At 58.2% G+C, this 25715-nt stretch overlaps 2 protein-coding genes across 2 annotated transcripts in view; one reads left to right on the top strand and one right to left on the bottom strand.

Annotated features, from left to right (window-relative positions):
• LOC308178469 (syntaxin-binding protein 4-like) overlaps positions 1–8224 on the bottom strand; it is a 56103-nt gene extending 47879 nt beyond the window's left edge. The window contains exon 1 of the mRNA XM_080557151.1: positions 3794–8224. The gene's annotated coding sequence lies outside the window, so the exon portion shown is untranslated. The remainder of the gene's footprint in view (positions 1–3793) is intronic.
• On the top strand, positions 1227–25074 carry PPL (periplakin). Its single transcript, XM_080557131.1, has 22 exons — positions 1227–1508; positions 8231–8330; positions 8561–8715; positions 9108–9228; positions 9917–10042; positions 10266–10307; positions 10420–10581; positions 11533–11640; positions 12119–12214; positions 13281–13403; positions 14148–14294; positions 14850–15001; positions 15305–15402; positions 15970–16127; positions 16897–17075; positions 17157–17295; positions 18181–18374; positions 18971–19121; positions 19419–19502; positions 19936–20052; positions 20746–20838; positions 21475–25074. Exons 1-22 carry the CDS (start codon positions 1447–1449, stop codon positions 24157–24159), a joined length of 5292 nt encoding a protein of 1763 aa, XP_080413257.1. The 5' UTR covers positions 1227–1446; the 3' UTR covers positions 24160–25074.
• The last annotated feature ends 641 nt before the right edge of the window (positions 25075–25715 follow it).

Here is a 25715-nt window from a genome sequence, read left to right as displayed (position 1 = left end):
CACTTGGCAAATCCCCCCAGAATATTAAAAATTAAAAATAAATAGGGAAAACCTGATCTGCTCCTTGGTGCAGGTAGGTCCTTCTCCAGGCCTGTTTTCGGCCCCACAGCCTGGCACCTCTCCCAGGAGGAGGAGGAGGAGGGGGAGGAAGGACACAGCCAGCACGATCCAGACTCCGCCAGGGGCCCGGGCAGTGGTGGTGTCCCCACCTGCAGAGACCCCACGCAGCTCATCACAAGGCACCGCAGCCCAGCACCCTCAAACCCCATCCCCCAGGGATTTGGGGAGCATCCACCTGCCCCATCCTCACCCCAGTGCAGTCCGGCCGCCCCCCAGCCTCATGCTCACGCACTTGCCTCGTGCTGTCACCGCCAACACCCAGCCCAGGTGGGCAAACCCAGAGCCGTGCAGGGGCTCCTCGTGTGCCAGGAGGGCGAGCGGAGGCTCCGGGCTCTGCCAGAGCGAGTGGCCCCGCAGCTGAGTGACGTGATGTGAGCGGGGGATCGGGATCAATAGGTCACAGCGTGCACTGACGTGCCGCCCGAAAGAAAATCAGCAGAGGATTTGGGGCTGGTGGGGAAGCTACAAGGACGTATTCAGCCCTTTAATCCCACATGGGCACAAAATCCCGGGATAAAAAGGCCAGAGCCGCTCCTAATTGCTGGCTGCTGTGCACCCGCGGGTGGGTGAGCAAAACCTCTTGGGTGGCCGGGGGCAGCCACCCCGCCGCCCTCGTGCCCGCTGCGTGGGCACAGCCCTCGGGAAGGGTGCGCTGGCCCAGGGCACCCACGGCCCCGCTCGGCGCAGCCGCCGGCCCCGGTGCGCCCTGAGAACCGCAGCACGCGGCGGTGCTGGGGGTGGTGAGTCCCAGCCTCCATCCGCAGCCCACCAGTGGGGAGGGAAGCAGGGGCTGCATCGACGGAAAGGCGGCCAGCGGGGTGACGGAGGGGATTGTGCCCCTCGGCCCCGCTCTCTGCGACCCCACCCGCAGCCTGCCCCCAGCACAGGGACACGGCGCGGAGGCCACGAGGATGCTCGGAGGCCGGAGAACCCCGCCGCGAAGGGAGGCTGCGAGCCGGGGGTGCCCTCCCTGAGGCCTTCGGGGGGGATGGAGGGGGGGGCTAGGGGAAAGCCGGGGAGGCCCCCCGGGGGAGGGGACCGCGGTGACGGGGCGAGGGGCGACGGCTGCGAGCTGCCGGCGGGGAGCCCCCGCCCCGCCCCGCCCCGGGCCGGCCCCGGCCGTGCCCCTCGCCCGCCGCCCCGGGAGGGCAGGAGGCAGCCTCCAGCCTCCCTCCAGCCTCCCTCCAGCCTCCCTCCAGCCTCCCTCCAGCCTCCAGCCCCCAGCCTCCGCCCCGCCTCCCGCCGCCGTCCCGGCGCAGAGCCTCCCGGCGGCAGCGGGCCCAGAGCTGGCGGAGCGCGGCGGCGGCGGCGCCGGCCGGGGACGCGATGCACTCGCTCTTCAGGAAGCGCAACAAAGGGAAGTACAGCCCCTCGGTGCAGAAAAAGAGGTGAGCGACCCCCTGAGCCCCCTCCCCTGCCCCGCCACCGGGCTGCCGGGGCCGAGCTGGGCGGCCCCGGGGGGTGCTGAGAGCCCGGGTTGGGGTCGGGGCCGTCGGGGCGCCGAGGTTGGTGTTCGCCGCTGGGTCGTCCGAGGGGCGATGGCTGCGGCCCTCCTCTTTCCATCAGCACTTCGGGTTGGCGAGGGGACAAGTATCGGTTGTGCCGGGCATAGAAAGGAGCGGGGCTGGACGTGCCCGTCGGAAGGACGCAGTTAAAATGGGGGGAAAAAAATAAAAGGAATAAAAGGGAGGCTCTCCTCCCCATGAGGAGGCACGGCCGCCCCCCGGGCTGCGCGATCCACCGCACGCTGGGGCAGAAGGGACGATTTCCCAAAGAGCTTCTTGGGATCGATTTGATGTTGGGATCGATACAAAAGGTGTTTTTGGGGTTCGGTTCAGAACAGCAGCCTCCCTGTTCCTCCCCGCACCGAGGAGGGGTCCCCGGAGGGGACGGTGCTGCCCTGGCCTGGGAGCCCAGGGGACCGCACAGGTCCCCTCTCTGGGGCCAGGCTGGCTCAGGGGTTGCCAGGTACCCCCTCCCAGGAGGAGAGGGGCGGCCCCGAGCCTCCCCGGTGGCCCCAGCCCTAGCGATCCCATCGCCGGAGGAAGGTGCGAACGCCCTGCTGCGTCTGCGCGCTGGCAGCGGAGGGCTTGGCGGGGAGAAGCGCCGTGCCTGGGCCGATGGCTTGGGACCCTGAGCAGCGTCGCGGTGCCGGGAGGGGATGGACGTGGGCACCTGCCCCACCGTCCCCACCCCTGCGCTGGCGGCTGCGCCCTGGGGTCCCCAGCTGCCAGCCGGGGTCGGTGCCCGTGGCCGGGTGCGATGGAGGTTCGGGCTCGGGAGGCCGCCCGCCCTGGAGGCTGTGGGCCAGAACGAAACCTTGTGTTTAGGGCTGGATTGTGCCAGCCGGGGAAGCAGCACGGTGCTGGGGCCGGGGCCACCTCCCTCCCTGCAGCCGGACCGTGCTTCCCGCGTGTCCACGCACACCCGGGGAGGGGGGGGGGGGGGCTGCGCCCATTATCCCCAATTTGTTAATTCCTGCGTTGGAGTTTACAAACACCTGGGAGTCCGGGGAACACTCCCCGCTGTGGGGAAACATCCCCGCGATGGGGAAGCCGGCGTCAGACCGGTTGAACCACTTGCAGGAGAAGGCAGTGGGAGAGGAGCAGCTCCCGCCGCCCCGGCCTGTGCTCCAGGCGCTGCCAGGCTCCCCGCCAGCGCCCGCCCGTGCTGCTGGGAGAACCAAGCAGCGCTGCTAACAGCAGCCGAACGCCAGGCTGTGCAAACAGGAACAGGCATTTCAACACCGTGTGCGCCGTCCAGCCTCGTCCCGTGCTTCGGAGAGGGGCTGCGCGGTGGGAGGGAGCTGAGCACCAGGGCAAGGGACCGAGCCCCCGAAGCACCGCGGGGGTAGCACGGCGCTAACCGAGCACCTCCCGCAGCGGGTTGCACCCCGGCCAGGAGCTGCTGTCCCCGGCCCCGTGGCTTCCCCAGCCGGGACGGGGAAGGGGCAGAAGTGGCATTAAACCCTGCAGAGCCACGGAGAGGCAAAGATGATTTGGGGTGCGCAGGGTGAGCCGGGCTCCCTGGTGTGCCCGGCCTCGGCAGCACCCACTGCTCCTGGAGCACGTCCCCAGCACCCGGCTCCCAGCACCCAGCACCCTTCCCTCACCGGCTGTTTGCAGATGATGCTCCTCAGCCCACATTTTCCGTGGTTCTGCCTTCCCAGTGCACAAGTGGACAGGACCAGGGCCCGAGTCTCTGCACAGAAACATCCCCATCCCCTCTCCATCCCTCCAAAAAGAGACGGGAGGCAAGGTCACCATCCCCAGGAGCCTTGTGAGAGATCCAGCTGCCGGGGCTGGATGTGCCAGGAGAGGCAGGGCTGGAGGTGCAGCACGTAATTTACTTCTGTAGATAGATAAAAAAGCATTTTTCTGGGTAAGTGGTGCTCGGAGGAGCCGAGCGCTAACCAAGCGGTGGTGCCGGTGGGGTAGTCCTGTGCCCCTAGGAAGGCAGGATACAGACGTATGGGGAAACCCTGCCAAACACCCTCCCCGGTACCCTTCCCACACTCCGAAACCAGGAGGTGGGCTCCTCTCTTTCGTGAAGAGCTCGGGAAGCGCAAAACACGGGGCAGCTGTGGGAGCTCGCCCTGCTGCCCGCAGGGATCCCACCCGCTGCCAGCAGTGGCGCAGGAGACCCAGCGCCCTCCTGCTCGGCCCGGCCCTACCTCGGGGCCGGCGCTGGAGGCTCGGCGGAGGCCCTGGCTGCGGGGCTGACACCGATTTCTGGAGGCTGTTTTGCAGGGCTGGAGTCAGCAGTAATGAATAGACAACCGGTGAGTCAGGGAGCTGCTCTGTATTTATAGCGCAGCAAGCCTCGCCATCGCCTGGCCTATTTTTGCTTTAATTTCCATGCACATTACAATAATATATCGCCATTAATTCAAGGGAAGATAAACATAATAGCAACAAGCTGGGCTAAGCCTGGCAGCCCTGCTGTCCAGCTACGCCCTGACGTGTGCGCGCTGCTCCCAGCTTTGTACCAGATTCCAATCTCTCCCAAACCAGAGTTACGCTAGCTGAAGCCCGGCCCCTTTGTCCTCTGCTCCACCACGATCCCGTGCCAAGGCAGCCGTAAGCGGCCCAGGGGCATTGAGGAGGGGACACTACACACGGGGGGCTGCCAGGGGCAGCTGCAGCCTGCTGCGGAGGCTGGGAGGGTTTCCCAGCAGAGCCCCCAGGGGAGCAGGGGCCGCAGGAAGCAGCGGGACGGTGTCTGACCTACGGGCAAGCTGTCGCCACAAACGGGAGCTCTCCCGCGGACCACGTTCACCCGGCGCAGTTGAAACTCCACGAAATGTCCTTCTGAACACCCTTAATTAGGGGTGTGGGTGAGCTCCCCTCCTCGTTTGAATAAGGAAACAATCGGAGAAGCCAAAAGGACCAGCAGGCCAGCTGTCACCCTGCCCACGTCCAGGCCCCCGCGCCTCGGGGGGGTTTGCTCCAAGCAGCTCCAAGCAAAGGCACAGCCTGGTAGGTGGAGAGGGAAAAAAATCGACAGGGGTCACATCACTGCTAGGGGAAGGAGGTGCAAATTTCGGCACAAGTCAGAGACCTGAGCGGGTGCACGGGCTTTTGCTCGAGCACCTCAGTCGGGGTTTGGCAGGCGGACCTTGAGCCCTCTAAAGCAACCGGGAATTGGTGAGCCGAGTTACAGCCCTGAAAAGCAAATGCAGACGGTGTTTCGTGGTGGGCTGCAAGGCTCAGGAACGTGCTGGCAGGGCGAGAGGCTGAATGTGTTGGTAGGGGGTGGTGGGTAGTGATGGTCCAGGCTAGAATTTGGTCTTGGAAACCAGTTCCCCTCAATGCAGCCTCCCTGGGAGAAGTTTTCAGCAGCCAAGTTTTTGCCTCCTCAAAACAATCACCGTATCGCTCTGAAAAGCTGGGGAGAGGGAGGGCCCTTGCTCCACGGGATGCTCACGCACCCCAGAGGAGTCTTTGGACTCTTTCCCCTGGCACTGCAGGGGAACACCGAGCACCTCCAGGCAGCTCTCAGTGAAGCTGGAATCCTCCCAAGCCTGGTGAGCCACAGCAAAAACATCTCCTCTCCCTGAAGAGCAAGAGAACGGCTCCAAAGCGTGCGCTGATATGTTTCATCAACAGATGCTCGAGTATAGAGCAGCTGCCTCCTCCCCGCTCCCCAGCTGCGAGAAATCCGGAGCAAACCCTCCCCTCGTCCTGGAATCATCCCCGCTCCTTCGCCCCGGCCAGGCCATCCCGCGGCCTCTCTGAAACAGCAACAGGGCTTTTGTCAAACACAGCTTTTCATGAATGCTATCATTTTTTCCTTTGTGACCAGAAAAGTCCTTGGAAATGTTAAAGTTCTTCAGAAATGGCAAAGCCAGTTTGTCCAGGGATTTTCTTTTTTTTTTTCTTCTTTTTTTTTTTTTTCTCTCCTTTTTCAGAACAAAGCCCTCACTATTTGGGCTTTGCCTCACCTTTTCCTCTGCAGGCTCCTTGCCATGCCCAGGTCCCGGGCACCTGGGCCAGGTCCCCTGGGAGGTTTCTATCACCTTTCCTCATCCCAAAGCCCCAGCAGGTGCCAGCCCTGCCAGGCTTTCGCACAAGGTGGAGACAGCAAACTTCTCCTGCTGCCTGCACCAGGACAGGTGAGGCTTGGAGAGCAGAGTGATGCCCGCGTCCCACCAGAGCGATGCCTGCGTCACACCAGAGCGCGTTCCTGCTCGCTGCAAGCAAGCGCTGCGGAGCCTCTCCGCGTTTCCTCTTCCCTGCCAACCCTGCTCAAGCACTGCACCTGTATACTTCAGCAGCAATTTCTGGATTATTGGGCAAACCATCCGCCCTGGCACAGGAAAACAGGGCACATCCTCACCCCGACGCATCAGCCCCATGCCAGCTGTCCCGGCGGGGCCGTGAGGATGCTCCTGGCGGAGCTGGTGCCCAGCCGAAGGCTGACAGCTGCTCGCTGGGTCCCGATGCAGGAGATGGGCTTTGCTGATGCAGAGCCCTCCGAGCAAGCACGAAGGCTGGGCTCTGCGGTCACCAGATCACCAGCAGCAGCTTGGAAAGCCACGGCTGATGTGCAGCATTGCCACGGATCCCAAGCCAGCCCTTGCTTAACTTTATTTCCTTCATACATTTTGGAAGCTTCTTCAGCACAATCAAAACCAGAACTAGAAAAGCTCCGAGCCTCTTCAGTCGTTTGGGATGGCTTTTCCATCCATACTATCAATCCACTCAAACCCCAAAGATTTATCCCTGGGCTCGTTCAAAGACACGGGGACTGTACCAGCCACTGCACGGCCAAGCTGCCAGCACGGGGCGAGCCGGGATCCGGCAGCAGAAGCCAACGCTCGCCCTGGCAGGCAGCAGTGACAGACACAAGCCACCACCCCACTCAGCGCCATTCTGGTGATGCAGCTTCTATAAAAAGAAATATCAGCGCAAACCCTGCCCACGCCAGAGCTTCTCGGGGAAGCGCAAGCTTCCGTGGATCTGTCAAACACCACCAGCCTGCAGGGGCAGGGCTTCAGGTGGGGAGGAACAAGCCTGGGGCTTTTTTTTTTTTTTTTTCCTATAGAAAAAGGCAGGACGTGTGGCAGGCACCTGTCCCGAAACTCAGCACCAGTGCTGGGAGAAATTTGGCCAGACCCGGCTGGCCAAGCTCTTCTTCCCCAGCACCACATCGGAAGGGCAGCGAGCTGCGAGCACCCGAGTATCCCCACCATGACCATGCGTGGCCCCCGAGGACCCTGTGCTGTTCCCACGGGCATGTGTCTGGGGAAGCCACCACAAAGCCTTCCGCAGGGACCGGCTGCTCACGCTGTGCTGGGGTGGCCGAGCCCCCAGGAGGGACCAGGGGCTGCTGCAGGAGCCCCCACGCAGCCGGGATGCTGCGGCCCGCCGATAGTGCCGCTCGCGCCTGGACCCCGTCCCGCTGCCCCCCGGGGAGCAGCTTGTGCAGGAGCCACGGGGCCTGCCTACCAGCAGCTGTAACAGCAATTAGCATTTCCAAGCGCCATATAACGATTAATTCTGCCACCATGTAATGAGGTCATTAAGGCTCATTATCCCCACTCGATAAATGATTGGGATCGGAGCGAGCCAAGGCTCCGGCGATGGCTTCGGTCCATGCAGCAAAGCGGGCACGGCCGGGATGCAGCCAGCTGCGGGCTCCGCCAGCACGTGGGAGCACAAAACCCGGTGCTGGTGCTGGGGGTGATCGCTGGCCCGGCCCCACGGGGCCGTGCGGCGTGATGCCAGCAGCTCTGCGGGGGAGATGCTGCGGTGCTTCGGCCCCAAGTGCCATTGCTCTGCCGGCGGGGTGTGAAGCCAGCCGGGACCTCGCAGCTTCTTGGCACGCAGCGATAATGCAGCCCAAGTGACAGAGGAGATGAAATGTTTAAAATAACCACGGCAATGCAAACGCTGTGGCACGGGGCGTTCCGTGCGTTAGCAGGAGCATTTGCTCCAGCTCAGCCGTCCCTGCTGGGAATAGTTGGCTGGCCCCGTGCAATCCCTTGCTGATGTGAAGCAGAGCAGGCGGCCGGCTCCGCACCCTGCCGGGGAGAGGCTGGCACCCCCGTCACCCTGGGCACGCGGAGGAGGGAAGGAGAAACCCTGCCTAGCAGGAGGCAAAGTGCCCAAGCGCACATGCGGCCCGCGCCGCCCCATCCCCTTTTATTTGGTCTAAATTCTGTGCACCTCTTTGCAGAGCAGATGTCTCCGGAGGGAGGCAGGGCTGCTGCAGGCAGAGCGCTCCGAGTGCTGGGGAGGGCAAACGCCGTGCGGAGGGGGCGGCAGGGGCTGGGGGTGCTGGGGCAAAGCGAGCGGGGACGGCGCGCAGCCGAGCCCTGTGCTGCGAGCGGCCCTTCTGCACCTCGTGCCAAGGGAGGGTCGGGCTTGGCAGCGGCATCGCTCCCATCGCCGCCGCGCTGGGAAGGCCCCAGCCACCGCCCCCCTCCTGGCAGAGCGGCGGCGTTTCGGAGTGTTTTGGAAAGTGTTCGAAAGGCAGCAGTGAGTCACGCGCAGCTGCAGTGCCGGGCGGGCTCGGCTGGCCCCCGGCCATGTGGCAGGGCCACGGCGTGCCGAGAGCAGCCCCCCACGGGGCGACGAGCTCCTCTCCCTCTCTTCTTCCTCCCCAGCATCTCCAGCAAAGAGCTGACCGAGCTCATAGAGCGCCTGCAGAAAAATGCTGACCAGGTGGAGAAAAACATCGTGGAGACCGACTCCCGAATGCAGAATGTGAGTACGAGCCACGGCCCCGTGCCCACAGGCTCCTCCAAGCACGCGGACCCCCCTCGGGGGTGGCAGAAGGGACCCAAAATTTCCTCCTGCCCCCCAGCCAGCCTGCCCAGTGCTGCGGCCCAGCAGCAGTGGGGGGGACGGACCGTGACTGGCACCCACCCCACGGCGGGCTGGATGCTGCTGCTGTCCCCTTTGTGATCGTTTCTCCCCCCTCTCCGCCTGCCCAGGACTTGCACAAGATCAAGGCCTGCCAGCTAGCTCAGTACAAGGAGCTCACGGCTCAGAAGCTCACCGAGTCCGACAAGCTGCTCTACGTCCTGGACGGGGACGCGGCCATCGCCAGGCACATGAAGCACCCCCAGGGGGACATGATCACAGAAGAGTGAGTACCGCGGGAGGGAGCACAGCCCCTTCTGGGGGCTCGGACTGGCAGCAGCCCCCCGCGCCCACCCTGCGGCTGTCCTCAGGCACCTATCGAGCCGGAACCGCTGCTCACCAGCCATGCATAAAGCGCTGGGCAAAGCACGTTGGGGCGACATCTGCCCCCAGCCCTGAGCTGGAGGTGTTGCTGAGAGCCTTGGCAGGGGACGGGCACGCGGAGCCTTTGCCCTCTCGCTCCCCAGCTCGTTGCTCAATGCCTGCCCAGCCCAGTTACATGGCTGAGGTCCCCAAGGCGCTGCCTCCGCCGGGGCCGGGAGGGGACGACCTCCAGCTAATGGCCGGTCCGGTCCGTGCCCACGTGCTGCATCCTACCTCGTCCTTCCCTTCCCGCAGCATCCGGCAGCTGAAGGAACGAGTGGCAAACTTACGCGTGAAGCACGACCAGATCTACAACTTCTGCCTGCAGCACATTGAGCCCCAGGTCAACTGGTCCACGGTGATCGAGGAGAAACAGGTACCGAGGGGGACACCAGTGCCCCTGCCTGGGGACGGTGCTCGAGGCAGTGCCACTGCTGGCATCTGGGCCGAGCGAGGACAAGCTCCGGGGGTGGCGTGGCCACGCAGGAGCCCACCAGGCTGTCGCTTCTGGGCGAGCTTGGGCAAACCTCTGCTGTTCTCCATCCACGGGTGGAGACCGCGCTCTGTCCCTGGGCAGCGTGCTCCAACGCCCGGCTGTGGAAAAGCTTCCCCTGCCACCCAGGCTGCACTTCTGCCCCGATGTGTGCCTGTTGGCTCCCATCCTGCTACCACATGCTGCTGGCTTCTCAGTAACTGCCCTGCGGTCACGGGAAGGCTGCTGCCGGGTCCCCCCCTGCCTTCTCCTCCACATGCTGGAGGCTCGGCCTCTCCCCTGCCTTGCCACCCCCCAGCCTCCACCTGCTTTGGTCCGTGGCACACGGTGGTTCCCAGCAGCACTGCTGCATCACCTCCGCCTCTCAAATCCCCAAATGCAGCTTGTGGTGCCGGGATGGGGGAGCACAGCCCATGCCAGCCTCTGCGTCCCTCAGCACGAGCCAGCAGAGCCTGTCCGAGCCCAGCACCACTCCTGTCCAACCTCTGGTGGCCAAGAGGAGCCTGCCAGCTCATGGCCACCATGCCCCGTTGTCCTGTCATTAATTTCCTCCCCCCCTTGTGTGCCGCAGGACGCGCTATGTGGCAAGGGCTTCGGGACTGACCTGCCGCTGGTCAACAGCCAGGTAGAAGAGCACAACATCTTCCACAACGAGGTCATGGCCATCGGCCCGCACGTCACCAAGGAAGGCACCAAGGTCAGCTCGGCCGTGCCGTGTCGGGGTAGGGGGGGGACAGGCAGCTCCCAAACCTGGCCCAGGTTGGGTGGGTGCCCAGCCTTCCTCCTGACCTTGGAGCTGAGCATCCTGCACCGGCCCTAGCTTAACGAGGAGGCAAAGGCCATAAAATCCCCATCCCCATCCCTCATCCAGTCTTCCTCAACCACCCTCCTGACTGTCACCTTTCTCCTCCCGTTACCAGGAATACACGAGCGACCTCCAAGCCAAGTACCAGAAGCTGCTGGTAGGAGACCCCTGGGACGGGGGGCTGGGGGGGGGACGAGCCCCTCGCAGCCGCGCTGCGGGGTGGGGAGCGGGACGGAGCATGGGGCTCAGCTCCCCCCTCACCCTCCCAGGCCAGCTCGCAGCAGCGGCAGCAGGACCTGAACGCGCTGCAGGACTACATGCAGCGCTGCACCAACAAGCTCTACTGGCTGGATCAGCAGGCGAAGGACCGGACGCACTACGACTGGAGCGACCACAACCTGGACTACCCAAGCCGGCGCCGCCAGTACGAGGTGGGTGCACGCTCGTGCCGGCCCCTTCTGCCTCAGTTTTCCCACTCCATCAGGAAGCACTTTGAGACCTCCAGGTGATAGAGCGGTAATGCTGGTCCTTGCCTCCTGCCAGAAATAAAGCAGAGAGGGAACCCGGCAGTGTAATCACTGTACGGCCTACTTACTCATTTTCCCTTTCACTGAATAATATTTAGTTTCTTCTCCAAACCTTCTCTGCCTTTACGAGAGGTAACACTTATTAACGTCACTCCTAGGGGAAAATATTGAAAATTAAATTCTATCCCCTAATCTGTATTCTGTTAGCTAAGGTGTTTACTCACAGCATCTTTGTCTATTCAAAAATGCCTGTGCATGTGCGTGTCTGAATTTTGCACATGCAAATATTTACGTATTTAAGTAATTCTGTGATATAGAACACACATTACACACCTGTGGTGGGTGATGGGGGAATGCATTATGAGTTCTTACACAAAAGAGTGGATGTCTCTTGCACATCATGGCACTGCCAGAAGAATTCACTTAGTGACAAACACTTCCTGGCCTCCCAGAGCAGATCGTTCTCCAGGCAAACAAGTTGTCAGACATGAGCCATAATCAGAACTTAAAATGGGTGGAAGGAACTGGTAATTTCAGCACTGAGTTGTCATGATTCTCTCCTTCAGCTCACTGTTAACTTGGCAAAAATCTCATCTTCATTGAAAACTGAAAAAAAAAGAAAGCTCCAGTACTGGAACGCCGTGCTTTTGGTCTTGTTCAGGCCCTCACTGCCAAGCCATAGGATTAACCCAGGGTCCCCTTAGAATCATAAAATCACTGAGGTTGGAAAAGCCCTCCAAGATGGTCCAACCATCCCCCACCACCACTATCACCCGCTAGACCATGTCCCTAAACACCACGTCCAACCTTCTGCTTGTATGGGCATCAACCGGCACCCCGCCTCTCTCCTTCTAGAACTTCATCCACCGGAAGCTGGAGGAGAAGGAGGAGGCCATCAACAAGCTGCACGCGGACGGAGACCAGCTGCTGGCCCAGAACCACCCCGGGAAGAACGCCATCGAGGTGAGCGCTGGGGCTGACCTCGGCCTCCTGGCCTCTTGGGGCACTCCAGCATGGGACCTTGTGCCAAGGCCAGGGTGCCAAGCGGGAAGTCACCTGCACGTGTGTGAGTGGGGTCTGGGGGAGTGGGGAGAAACCCCAGTAGCTCTTCCCATCCTCTCCGTTCCTCTGGCGATTGTCCTGGGCCAGCCTCAAGGGACAAATTGCGTTGTCACATTCCACCTCCAACGGCAAGGTGGACGTCAGGCCACGGGACTTGCCGCCTCGTTCCCCACAGTCCCATCACAACACCCCAGCTTTGGGCTAGCTTTATGGTATTGCTGCCCCAGCTCTGAGCCAGGAGCCTCTGGGGGGGCCTCGCAGCCTCCGGGGGGGGGCTCACAGTCCCTCAGGGTCTGGTTGCTCGGGGTGGGTGCTGCTGCTTTTGGCCAGCACAGGGCTGCTGTCGCCCTCCCAGCACTGACGTGGCACGGTGTTACAGGCACACATCGAGGCGGTCCACGCCGACTGGAAGGAGTACCTCAACTTCCTGATCTGCGAGGAGAGCCACCTGAAGTTCATGGAGGACTTCCACAAGGTACCAGAGCCAAGGGGGCCATGAGGCACCGCCGGGCCAGAGAGATGCCAGCGCACCACGTGCAAGTCCCAACTGCCAGTGCAGTAATTGCTTGGCCAAAGCGCGACTTGCTCCACCGCCACTGCCTGCTGCCAGCACCCTTGTGCACAGACAGCTCTGCTCTGTCGGGGCTTGCAGCAAGGCTCCTGCCACCCCCTTTTCATAGGATCATTAAGGTGGGAAAAGCCCTCCAAGATCATCTGGTCCGACCACCCCCCTACCACCATCACCCACTAGACCACGTCCCTAAGCACCACGTCTGGCCTTTCCTTAACACCCCCAGGGATGGTGACTCCACCACCTCCCTGGGCAACCCGTCCCAACACCTCCCCACCCTTTCCGAGGAGAAATTTCCCCTAATTTCCAACTTTTGCCACCTCGCCGCCCCCCGGGAGCGGAAGGGCTCCGGGTGGGACCTGCACCTGCAGCGCACGCAGCGCTGCCCGCGGGGAGCGCGCGCGAGGGCCCGGCGCTGCAGACAGATGGCTGCCCGATAAATCGCATCTGGCAGCCGGGGAGGCTCCGCGGGGAGCAGGTCGGGCCGGATTCCTCTCCCACAGCCTGGGCGGGTTGAGGACGTGACGAGGCTCCTGCCAAGGTGGAAGCGGGGTGCCCAGCCCAGGCAGTGCCTCTCGTGGGCGCCCGCTCAGCCCCCGCTGGAAGAAGCCCCCCGTGGGGGGGGTTCGCGTGGGGAAGGGCTGGGCTCTGCCCACCCCTCTGCGCTGGCACTGGGGACAGCGCGACCCTGTCCTCCTGAAACCCAAATGAAAGGTGGGGAGAGCAGGGAAAGGTGCATTGAACAATGCAAAAAGCAGGCTGCCCCATTATTTTTCCCTGCAGCAGTCTTTCCGTAGCTCCGCTATCGCAGATAGCAACGCCTCATCCTTCTCCATGCGCTTGTGAGGTTTTTGCTGCCCACGCTGCCTGGCTGGGGCTGTTCCTGCTGTGGGCAGCACTGGGCTGCGCCTCTGCTCCAGCAGGGGAGGGATTCTCCGGGGATTTCACCAGGGATTTCACCTTTCGACAGTTTCAGAAAGATGCGAAGGACGCCCAGGAGCTCTTGAAGAAGGTAGATACAGACCTGGACCAAAAATACAGCCCCGAGTTCAAGGACAGATACCAGCTTGAGTCGCTGCTCAGGGAGCTGGATGTGAGTACTGGTGGAGGCAGGACTGGGGGGAGCTGGAGCATCCCCATGGCACCCACGGGTGCTGGCCCTGCCGGGGCAGGCACCCAGCCCTTGCTGCTGCCTCCCTGCGCCCAGCTCTTCCTCCCCCTTGAGCTAGAGATTGCCTCTCCCACAGCAACGTAATTGCTCGCTGGGCTGGTTTTTATTTGTTCTCTCATTAAGCCAGTGCTCACTAAGGGCGGGAGCATAATTAGACCCGCTGCTGGAGGAGGTGGTGGGATGAGCTGTGCTGCGGTGAGCTGGGCCGTGGGGTCACCAACCGGGACCCGTCCGTGCTGCAGCACATCCTGGGGTGCCGGGAGCCCCTCCTGGGAGCTGCCCTCTCCTCCCACCCCCCCCAGCCCACCCCCCGCTGCAGGACAACCCCCTGCACAGCCAGCCACAGAGCAACCCCTGCACAGCCTTTCCAAGGGGCTAATTAGAGCTAATTGCTGGGGATGGGACTATCCATGGACTGCACAATCAGGGGATGCCTGTGGCTGGTGCCATGGCACGGTGACCACGCAAACACAGCCCCCGTCCTCAGCCTGGCCCTAAAAGCAGGGGAGGGGGACAGGGACATGCTCGGCCCAGGACCACAGCTGCTGCAGGGCCCAGCAGCCGTGGTTGCTGTGCCACGGTATGAGCTCTTGCCCAGCTGGGAGGGCGCAGAAGCTTATCCCTCTCCCTCCTTCCCAAGTTTCTTTGGTCATTCCCCCATGCCAGGACCAGGAGAAGGCCTTGGACAAGTACGATGCCGTGGTGCGGTCACTGCAGGAGCGCAGCCAGCACGTCCTACCCCTGCGGCACCGCCGGCAGCCGCCGCCGCAGCCCGTCCCCGTGGAGGCTCTGTGCGAGTACGAGGGCGAGCAGGTACCGTCCCGCCAGGGCCCGGGGGCTCCTCGGGGGTACCGGGAACAGAGGTGACACCCGGCGAAGGAACGGGCTCTGCGGGGACAAGGCGAGCAGGTTGTGCAGCTGGGGAGGAGCGGTGCGGGATGGGGCCTGGGGAATGCACAGCCACGGTGCCTGTCACACACCCTCCCTGGTATTGCGACAGCTCAGCTCCATCACATTCCCACGCTGGGACAGTGACGACATGCAGGCATGTTTCTGACCAAATTCACTCCCAGCCCCGTCCCTCTGGTGCAGTCGGGGCACATCCACGTCCCCAGCGCCCACAGGTGCTGTCCCCGCAGGACGGGCCAGTCGGGGTGAAGCACTGGGGAGCAGCATGGGCTGACTCAGCTGCCCGTGCCTCCTCCCTGCCCTGGTGCAAGCAGAGGCACGGCTCAGAGCTGGGCGCTGCAGGGAGGGAGCAGCGGGGCATGAGTTTTCTGCATGGGGCAGATGCTGGGTGGCGCCGCAGGTGGAGGGGGGCGGGAGGCACATCCTGACCTGTGGCCGCTGCCCGTTCCTGTCCCCTAGGGCCAGATAACCCGCGGAGCCCACTACACCCTGCAGAAGAACAGCGGGGACGTCTGGGAGGTGACAGACAGCACTGGAGATGCCATCAGCGCCCCGGGTGTCTGCTTCATGATCCCCCCTCCGGACGCAGAGGCGGTAGCGCTGGCAGACCAGTACGTGCAGCTCAGCCATGCCAGCTCCTCCTGCTGCCACCACAGCCTCAGCCCTCCCCCTCCCTCCATCCACATTCCCCTCCTCAGGGGGGCATTAAGAGGGGGGGGAGCCTGCCCGTTCCTTTGGGAAGTACTCACAGGAGCGAGCGGTGCAGGCAGGCACCTCGCCTGCCCCCCCTGCCACCAGGCATCAGGCTGCAGAGACCCCCTGGCTGGGCTTCACCCCCACCTCCACGGCCAGGATGGGTCCTGGGGAGCAAGGGGCCGGCTCTGACCCCGGCCCTGTGCTGTCCCGTTTCGCAGAATTGCTGACAGCTACGTGAGCGTGAAGGAGAAGACCGCCAACTGCAAGAACATCCTCCAGCAGCGCTACGAGGGGCTGAAGGCCGACAGCATCGGAGGTGCGGCTCTGCCCGGGCAGCCTTTGGCTCGTCCCTCCCCAGGCGCTAAAAGGGGGTGGCTCTGCCTTGTCCACTCAACCAACAGCCCCGCCATGCTGTGACATACGTGCCCCCCCTACCCAGGAGATGATGAACCACAGACTTATAGCAACATCAAGGTTGGAAAAGACCTTCAAGATCAAGTCCAACCATGAACCTGACCTCCTGAGTCTGATGTATAAACCATATCCCTTAGTGCCCCCTCCGCACATCCCAAATACCTGCAGGGATGGAGACCCCACAGGAATGGGGCAGCTCAGTCCAGGGCTTGGGTCATGCTCCCTTGGGCTCTTGCTGGTGGCTGGCTCACGCCCATGGCCGAAGCGTTGGGCTGCTGCTTGGTTGTGGTGAGAGGACATCACCGACAGCTTCCCACCTGTTCAGGGGCCCCAGGCAGCACTAGGACACGTGTGGGGCTCGAGCAGCCAGGTTGTGGTCACAGCGGGCAAGGAGCCGAGGAGGGCATGGGGTTTTGTCCTTACTGGTGGGACTGAGCTGGCTCTAACCTGCTCCCCTCTCCTCACCCAGATGCTGCATCAGTTCAGGGCCGCCAGCTCCTGGCAGGGCTGGAGAAAGTGCACAGCGACCTGGACAAGCTGGAGAAAGCAATCACGGCAAACCTCCGCCCGCCGCTGGAACAGAGTCGGGCTGTGCAGGACAGCACTGAGCGCTCCAAGGACCTGAAGGTATGAAGCAGGCAGGTGGTGCTGCACAGGGACCCTGCTCCCAAGGCCAGGGCCCCCCCCAGGGGTCTCCGTGGTGGTCCTCAGTGTGCTGGGTGCTGTAAGAGCTCCTGGAGCATGAGGGCATGGAGCAGTGCCGCCACCACCAGCAGCTAAGGAAGAAACAAAACCCAAACACTTAAGCTCCAGGGCACTGCTTCTCCTTGTGCGCAGCTCAGCACCTGCCCCGCTAGGCTCCAGTGCTGTAACGTCCTGCTCCCTTCCTCTCCTCCTGACCCCTAATTAGGCCAGGCTCCGTGCCACAAACCTCCCTTGTTTTAAGAGGAAATTCGGTTCCTGGTTACATCACCTGCCAAGGGCTGTGTCAAAATCCAAGTGCCGCCACAAGTGAAAGCAAATTGCTCCAACTGCCTGCAGCGCTTTGATGTCCAGGCGAGAAGTCATCCTTCAGGGCACAGAGCCCAGGGGTCCAGACGAGCTCAGCATGTTTCCAGCAGAGCTGGAGCTGCTGTGAACCAGCCTCCCCCCCCAGCCAGAGCTTCCTTGTGCCAGCACTTCCTAAGTGCTAGCGAGCTTGCTCCAACAGAGCTGGATACAAACTTGGATAGAGAATATCCTCTTGTTCCCCATGGGCTGAAGGGCACCGGCCACCAAATGCATGCCTCAGCCCTGCCCTCCCTTCTTGCACCACATGGCTGCAGGTCAGCCAGTTTCTGCTGTAGCCACCAGGTCCTGGTTCAGTGGCTACAAAGATTTTATTTTCCTCCTGCAGAACATTACCAATGAGGTCCGTCGCATTGAACCAGAGAAAATGAGGAAGATCCAGGAGTGCGAGGTCTTCATTGAATCAGTGCCGAACACTGGCAGCGCCACCTTGGTCAAGAACAAGGTGGAGAACACCACCAAGAAGTACGAGCGCGTGGTCCAGCTGCTCAGCGCCGCCCAGGAGAAGTAAGTCATGGCCTGAGCCTGGCGTGCTGCAGGAAATGGGTGCAGGTGTGCTTCAGTACCTTTGCTCTTGTGTCCATACAGAGTTGAGGTGGCCACACACCTCGAGAAGAGCCTCCAGCAAGGCCGAGACCTGCTGTCCACGTATGAGAACAAGCTGGTGACAGATGACACTGTGCCAGAGGATGTGCGCGTGATAGATCGCAAGAATGAAGAGCTGCTGGTGAGTGCTATCTCCAGCCAGTTTTCTACCCTATTGATGTGCTCCCCATACAGAAACACCTTCGGAGAGCTGTGGGAGTTGCTGCTCCAGTCGCAAACGTGAAGCAGCTGGTGAAGGGACAGGCTCGCCCAGCTGGGACCTCACCTGACTGCAGCGATGCCCACAGCCGAGCAGAGGCAGCCTCTCCTTGGGTTTCCTGCCAGGTGTAGCTCAGCAGGTGCTCTCATGGGAGGAGAGGAAACTGTGCAGAGACCTTAAACACAAACCGTTCCCATCCCCAAACCAGAAAGCAAATGCCAGTTGAGTATTTCTGATTTGAGCAGAGAAGCAAAAGATACGGTGGTCTGGGAAAAGCAATGCAGAGGCCTGGTACAGAAGAGGGCTGGACCTGTCAGCATACTGGGAACAGTTATCTTGGAAAAGAAAACCTGCCAACCAAAACCGGCAATCCTTCTGCTAGGAAGGCCAAGAACTGGGCCACAATTTCACATCCTTCTTCAACTTTTTCATCAAGGTCCTGTGTTTAGACTGGCATGCAAGAGCTTTCACAGCTCCTTCCGGAGCTGCTGCACCTGCAGGCACGGGGTAACCCGGGGGGCTTGCAGGAGAAGCACCAAACATTTCACACACAGTATGCTTACTTCTAAAGATTAACAGAGAAGGGAGAGAGAGAGCTCACTTCTCCCCAGCTGGTTTACCAGGTGGCTCTGCTTACAGTTCAGCTCTAACTTGCTTTTGTCCAGAACTTGCAGCACTGCTGCAGCTCAGCCAGTCCTTAGCATCATCTGCAGCTCCAGCGCAACAGCTTGAGTCAAGGGGGAGCAGTGATGAAAGTCTGGCACTTGTGCAGCTCTGGAGAATTTCTCTCTCCTGCTTTTTCCACAGGCCATGGGCTCCGAGCTCCAATCCAAAAGGTTCCTGCTCAATGAAGCAGAGCAGAACTTGCTAAGGACAAAGACGTGCTCCAACACCCTGGCTAGTAAATTCCAAGAGCACTGCCCTGACATCGAGCGGCAGGAAGCAGAGCTCTACAAACTCAACCAGCGCTTCAACAACCTCAGCAAACAAATTGACCACAGGTAAGACTCCAAGACAGCATCTAGCTAGAACTGGACCAGCCTGGAGAGCTGGGATATTTACAGTAGACCAGGATCTGGAAGAGGCATAACACAGTCTAGGAATGAGCAGTCGCAGAAGTGCTTCCAGGGAGGACTAAGGAGGAAGCAATAGAGGTTCCTGACATGCACTGGCTGGGTAGGTGTGGGCAGCCTCTAGGATGAAGTGCTCTTGCAACAGAGATGGGGACTTCGGCGAGAGCAACTGCATTGGCCACTGCGTGGGTACAGTAAGAGTGCACGAGCCGCCATCCACCCACATCTGCCTCTGCCCGGATCACATCACATCTTGTACCTTCTTATCCCACTAAAGGCTTACACCCAGCATTCAGCATCCTCCTCATTCTCCCTGCAGTTGCCCCGTGACTCCTTTCTCCTTTGATTTCTGCTTACTTTTATACCAACCTGGTGGCACCAATTCCTAAGAGTGGGGTGGAGAACAACTGGCTCAAATCAGTGTCTTCAGGGAACAGGGGAAGGGGAAGCAGGGCCTGGTTAAGAGGTGTTTGCAGAAGACAACAGATGTGATAGTACTGACATTCAGCTGATTTCCCCTACAGAACGCAGACCCTACAGAAAGCAAAGAGTGCCTATTCCAAGTACCGCACCAACTATGACAAGATCAACCAGTTCCTTTGCAACATACCTAACTACGAGCCGCAGGAGACGGACAACATCCAGCAAGTGGAAGTGAAGCTGAAGAACCAAGTGGTAATTCTTCACAAGAGCCCTGGGCTACATGGGGGAGAGGAAAAGGAACACAAAAAGATAATTAATAGATTTAGACAGCTTCTGCACATAAAATGGAAAAATGTACAGACCTGCTGACTTTACCTATTTTTATACTATAAGGTCCCATTCTCCCATCTGTGACTTGTTTGTGTGTAGCAAAGCAGCTCTAGGAGGTTGCAATTCTCAGTGTTGTAACTCCAATGGCAACCCTCACAAAGGCTGAACACAGCTTTTGGGTTTGGCATTTCCTCTGACATGCATCTCCACGCATCCTAGGCGCTCCTCGGTGACATCGCAAGCAAGGAACAGGAGGTGCAGAAGGTTTCCGCCACAGCTCAGCAATACCAGCAGGCAGTGAAGGTAAGAACTGCAATTCTGCCAGCAGGAGAATTCTTTACATCCTACAAAGAGCTGCCTAAAGAAGGGCTATGAAGCCTTGCCCAAACAGCTGAGGAGCTAAACCCAGGTGATGTGTGCTCTAACACTGAGACGGCATGGCCGTAAGCCAGCATTTGCTGCCTGTGAAAGGAGGGTTTCCACTCCACGCCCACTATTGGTGCGGTACCTGGCAAGTCTGGGCACACAGCTCCGGTCACTGGGCTGTAGGACAGGCAGCACCCGCCTCACACCCTGCCAGGACGTTCTGCCAAAGCACTCCAGGTCCCACCGCCCTCAGCAACTCACCCAAACCCTGGGCCACGGGAGGAAGTTCTGAAAGTCAGGGTCCAGGAGGGATCCACTTGTGAAGGGGACTCGGTAATCTCACCTTTCTCCTGGGAACCTTTTCCTGCAGGACTATGAGCTGGAAGCGGAGAAGCTACGGTCCATCCTCGACCTAGAGAACGGACGGAACGGGTACACAAGCAAGAAGCCCAGGCTCCAGTCTCCAGCCGCAAAAGTAAAAGAGGAGGTAAATAAGCAGTAGCCTACAGAGAGCTAAAACAGATGACAGCTTTCTAGGACCAACAGGGATTTTGCAAACAATTATTTCACAGTCAGCAGCCTCGGCCCCAGAGGGGACTGCAGGGGAGGGCAGAAGATTAGGGGAGGAAGGAATTTTTCATCATTCTGAGGCCATTGATTTTTGGGGATGGGATGGCCAGAATGATGGAGGGAAAACACCAGATTTAGCATTTCCTTTCTGAAAGGAAGCGCTTCCTTTTCCCACAAGCCAAAATACTGAAAACATTTCTCCTCTCAAGACTTTAAGCCAGGGAGTGAGATTTCACTGCCACAGACAGCATCCTAGAAATAAATACTTATGGAGAGGGCAGGCCACGAGCCACCTATTTATACTGGACCTGTTTGTGTAAAACTCATCTCAAACTATCCTGCCTATCGAGGCAGGCAGCCAGAAGTGTCCACCTGGTTCTTCCTCGGTTGCATCCCTTTTTGCAAGTCTTGAGTAGGAAACATGCAGTTTAAGGAGGTGAGATTACTGTAAGTGTGCACAAGAACCACCCGTCCTCCCCCAAAGCTGGTAGGAAGGTTTTAGGAAAGCACCCAGCGTTATTGCTTTAGGGCCTGGTCATTGTTTCTGTTCAGCAAGTCTTGACCAAACACCTCTGGCTCCTGCATCGCTGAATGCATCTTTTTCTCGTAGGAAGCTGTTCTGGCAGCCAAGTTCACCGAAGTAAATGCTGTGAATAAACAGAGGCTGCAGAACCTGGAATTTGCTCAGAACCTCCTGCGGCAGGTAACTGAGGGCCCGCCAGCACGTGCTGCACGCGGGGAGGCTCGGGAGGGTCAGCGTGCTGCAGCTATCGGTTTGGATCTCTGCTTGCAGCTGGTAGATGGATACGACACAGCTGCAACAGGCTGTGGCAGTGTGATCCTGAAAGAATATTTGTGTACATGATATGCACGTTCTTTTGCTATTACAAGTTGAACCGGAAACAAATGTAGCTGGCATTTCCTGCCCCAAAAGCCCATTAGCCTGCAGACTCGTCAATCAGTTTGCCGGGAATCGGGCACACGACCTCTGCATTTTCCAGTCCCCACACCGGTATATTCCCCTCATCCTCAGAAGCTCCATGTCATTTTTAACACTTCCTTTTTGCCCAGCCCAGGCCAGAATTTGTGTCCCTCATGGCTAAAAGCTTTGCTCTGACAACAACTGGCATCACCAAGAGCATTTTTCAGGCTGGAAATCCAGAGAGCAGTTCAGGAGAAGCCTGTTTGCCAACGTGCTCTGTTCAGTGTTGGCAGTAGGCAGCCTCCCTTAACCCAGATTAACATCCTCCTGTGGTTTTGTTACAGGAGGCACTGAAAATAAGCACTGAGTATGATCATTTGGTAATGTTAACTACACGCTTTTTTTCCCCAACAACAGCAACCAGATGTTCAAGTAACACAAGAATTTATCCAGACCAAGAAGTCTGGAAGGCCTATGGAAGAAGTCTGGAAGTTGAAGAAAGAGCTGGAGGATGAGACGCAGCGTCGGCAACAGCTGGAAGCCGAGATCAAAGCCATTCAGAACAACATTGTCCACCTGCAAAACCAGAAGCCCCAAGAAACGATAGTTAAGAAGGAACTGGTGAAGAAAGTGCCTGACCCCCAGCTGGAGGAGAGCTTCCACAAACTGCAGCAAAACCTAGCAGAAGAGCAGCGAAAGAACCAGGTGCTCCAGGATGAGCTGGAGGCCCTTAAAATCAGGCTGCGTGTTCTGGAGCATGAGAAGAGAGAAGGAGGGCAGGAGTACATAGTGAAAGAAGTGTTGCGTATTGAACAAGACAAGGCTCAAGCTGATGAAATCCTGAGGCTCAAAGAAGAATTGGAAGAGCTCAGGAGGCAGGAAGGAACCAGAGAGAACGAGGTCAATCTGCTACGCCAACAAATTGCTGTGCTGTCCAGCGAGAAGAACAAAGAGCAGGAGAAAGTAACGGAGAAGGAGGTGCTGAAGCTGCAGAACGATCCCCAGCTGGAGATGGAATTCCGCATGTTGCAAGAGAACAAGCAGAGGGAGAGTGCCCTTAGGCAGAAGCACGAGGAAGAGCTCAGCTTCCTCCAGGAGAAGCTCAAACGTCTTGAGAAAGAACGGGCCATCGCTGAGGGCAAAATTACTGTCAAGGAGGTGCTGAAGGTGGAGAAAGACTTGACCATTGAGAGAGAGGTGAACGAGCTCCGGCGCCAGTACGAAGATGAGAAATCCAAGGGTCGTTCCAACGAGCGGGAAAAGGCTGAGCTGCTCAGGAAGATCCAGCTGCTGGAGGAAGAGAATGCCAAGGTGGTTGTACAGGAGAAAGTGCGTGAGATTGTGCGCCCAGACCCTAAGGCTGAAAATGAAGTTGCCAACCTCCGTTTGGAGCTGGTAGAACAGGAGAGGAGGTACCGGGGTGGTGACGAGCAACTGAAGAGCTGCCAGAATGAATTGGCTGCTCTGAGGAACAGAGGGCCACTGGTAGAAGTTAAAGAAGTCATTAAGGAGGTCATTAAGTACAAGAATGATCCAGAAACTGAAAAGGAGCTACAGCGACTCCGCGAGGAAATCATAGAGAGGACAGGAGCAATTGAAAGAGCTGACCTTGAGATCTACCAGCTGAAACAAGAGATACAAGCTTTGAAAGATACCAAACCCCAAGTGCATACAAAGGAAGTTGTTCAAGAAATTCTGCAGTTCCGTGAAGACCCCAAGACTAGAGAGGAGGTTGAGTCTCTGAGAGTGCAGCTAGCAGAGGAACAGATGAAGCACATTGACCTGGAGAGGGAACGGCTACTCCAAGAAGAGAAGGTAAGGCAGAAGGAGGAAGAGCTTTCCCAGGTGAAGGAGAAAGTGGTCCAGCAGGAAGTAGTGAAGTATGAGCAAGATCCTGCCCTGAAAGCTGAAGTCAATTCCTTCTCGCAGAGCATTGAGAGCGAGCTGAAGCAAATTGATTGCCTCCGTGAAGAGCTCCGCAAGCTGCAGAGAAGGAGGTCTGAGCTAGAGCGTCAGCTGGAAGAACTTGAGAAAGAGAGACAGGCCCGCAGAGAGGCGGAACTGGAAGTGCAGAGGCTGAAGATTAGGTTGAATGAGTTAGAAGAACAGGAGAGAGAAACGACAGAACGAGTAACTGTGAAACAGAAAGTGATCCTTCAGCAAGATCCCCAGCAAGAGAAGGAGCACTCCCTCCTCAAGCTAGAGCTAGAAGAAGAAAAGCACCGTAGACAAGTCTTGCAAACTGAACTGGAAGCCCTGAGAAAGAAGCTTCTTTCTTTGGAGAAGATGGAGGTCAAAGAGAAAGTGGTCTTTTCCGAGAGCGTCCAAGTAGACAAAGGAGACACGGAGTACGAGATTCAAAAGCTGAAGAGCAACCTGGAGGAGGAGAGCAGGCGTAAGAGGGAGCTAGATGCAGATATCAATAGGCTCGAAACCAGGCTGTCCGAGGTGGAATTCAGCAACTCTAAGTCGTCAAAGGAGCTAGACTTATTAAGAGAGGAAAACCACAAACTACACCTCGAAAAACAGAACCTGCTGATGGAAACAAGGAGACTGCAGTCAGAGATTGAACTCACGGCAACAGAAGCTCGGGATTTGAGAAACATGACCCACATGGACAGTGGAATAAACCTAGACTCCAGATTCCAAGCTCTGGAAAGAGAGTTAGATGAGCTGAAGCAGTTATCCAGAGAAAAAGATGCAGAGATCGAGCAACTCCAGAATCGCCTCAAGACAGTGGCTATCAAGAGGGAACAAAGAGAGAACCACCTGAGGCGCTCCATTGTGGTCATTGATCCCGACACAGGCAAGGAAATGTCTCCTGAGGAAGCTCACGTGCTTGGCCTCATTGAATGGAGCCTGTTTGTCAAACTGAAGAGCCAGGAATGTGACTGGGAAGAGATCTCAATAAAGGGTCCCAATGGGGAATCATCTGTGATCCTCGACAGGAAGTCCGGTAGGGAGTTTTCAATTGAGGACGCCTTGAAGAGTGGAAGGCTGACCATGGCTCAGTACAACTGTTACCTCAACAAGCAGATGTCGATCCAGGAGTTGGCAGTCTTGGTGTCCGGAAGTAATTACACAGCGCTCCCTCCACTCTAGAAACTTTTCTTAAAAGCAGCGAGTCAGAGCCGCACCTCTTGTTAGACTACCAGATCACTGCAAATCCTTGCCCTCCTTTGCGTCTTCCAAAATGCTAGAGCCTCTGCCCCAGCCATGCTATGAAGCCACACTGCTTGCTGTCATATGCTGTGGAAAAGCACCGCCAGTAGTGGAAAACTCATTTGGCAAGACTACAGCCAAACCTTCTCCCCCTCTTCAGCCCTACCTAATCACTCAGCCTAACGAAAAACAAGACAAGAAGTGAAGTACCTGAAGTCCAAAGACTCAGCAGAACCTGCAGTTTCTTCAACATATAGTCACATAGTCACATAAAAAGCTGTATACAGCAGACATAAGAGAGACTGAAGGTCAAGATGACTCCGAGATGACCAGCGGGAGCTGGTTATGTCAGCTACATGTTGGTAAGCCAGGCAGTTTCATTGTGGACATCTAAGTGACGAGATCATCCCCGGAGAAAACCGGCTCTGTAAACAAAAGGTGCAACGTACATCTCAATTCCTTATCATCACCCGAATACCTAAACACCACCTTTTTGTTCACCTAAGTGCCGATGCTGGTGGGGAAGAGCAAAGCAAAGCACAGTAATTTGATGGCGTCAGCCCTAGATCCAGGAGGAGCATTCATATACCAAGGAGTTCACCAAGAAGTACGTGAAGAGCCGGCAGCGTTGCCGAGCACAAGATGCTAGTGTAAGTGTAAAGCATGCAACTGTAACCAAACGCAGAGTGCCTTCGAAACACAGTTAGCTTACCTCATGGTGAAAAGCCATTTGTGCTGGTATTTTACTGAATAGAGGTACATGCAGCTACACGTTTCATTTACTTGTGTAAGGGAATGGGAAATAGAGGGGAATTCTATTTATAGTACGAAATAAAGATGCAGTGGTTCCAATCAGAGGTTTGTTTTCCTTTATTATTATGGCAGTCTCTTGATCTTTGGCTTTGCAGGAAGATGTCATTTCAGAGTCAGAATTAAAAAAAATAAAAATAAGACTGTCCATTTCAGATGTTGACTCTTTCTCAAGAGGGAAATTGCTGAACCAGCATTAGCTGGGACTAATTAGCAGCATGACGATGGTAGCAAACTGCACCAGCAAATGGGACTGCAGCTACAGGAAGAGGGAATTATTCTGGGACAGTACCAGAGGCTTCCATGTCTGGAGCACAATTATTTCCTTTTCCTGAATTTCTGCTTTACCAGGGAGCACCTGCCCTCCCTTCTCTCCCTACCAGATTCTAGGCATGCAGATGATCAAAAAAAGCCCAGGATCTTTTCACATTATATCACCAACTCATCCAGTGAAAGCTCTGGCAGATCTGTGGCGCCTTTTAACCATGCTCACGTCCAGCTCTGCCCAAGTCCCAGCCTGTATTCCTCATACAATGCACTTGCTTGCGGTAAGTCCCCGCAGAGCTCAGTACCTGAGCCCCAGCAAACTCTGCCATCAACAAAAGCAGCAGTAAGCGCATTCACTGCGGACACATCCTGGCTCTGGAGATTAACACAATTATTTTACCTTTGTGAATGAAAGGACC

Source organism: Anser brachyrhynchus, assembly GCF_964034855.1.
Source record: "Anser brachyrhynchus genome assembly, chromosome: 15".
Taxonomy (NCBI): Eukaryota; Metazoa; Chordata; class Aves; order Anseriformes; family Anatidae; genus Anser; species Anser brachyrhynchus.
This window is presented reverse-complemented; position numbering and strand designations above follow the sequence as displayed.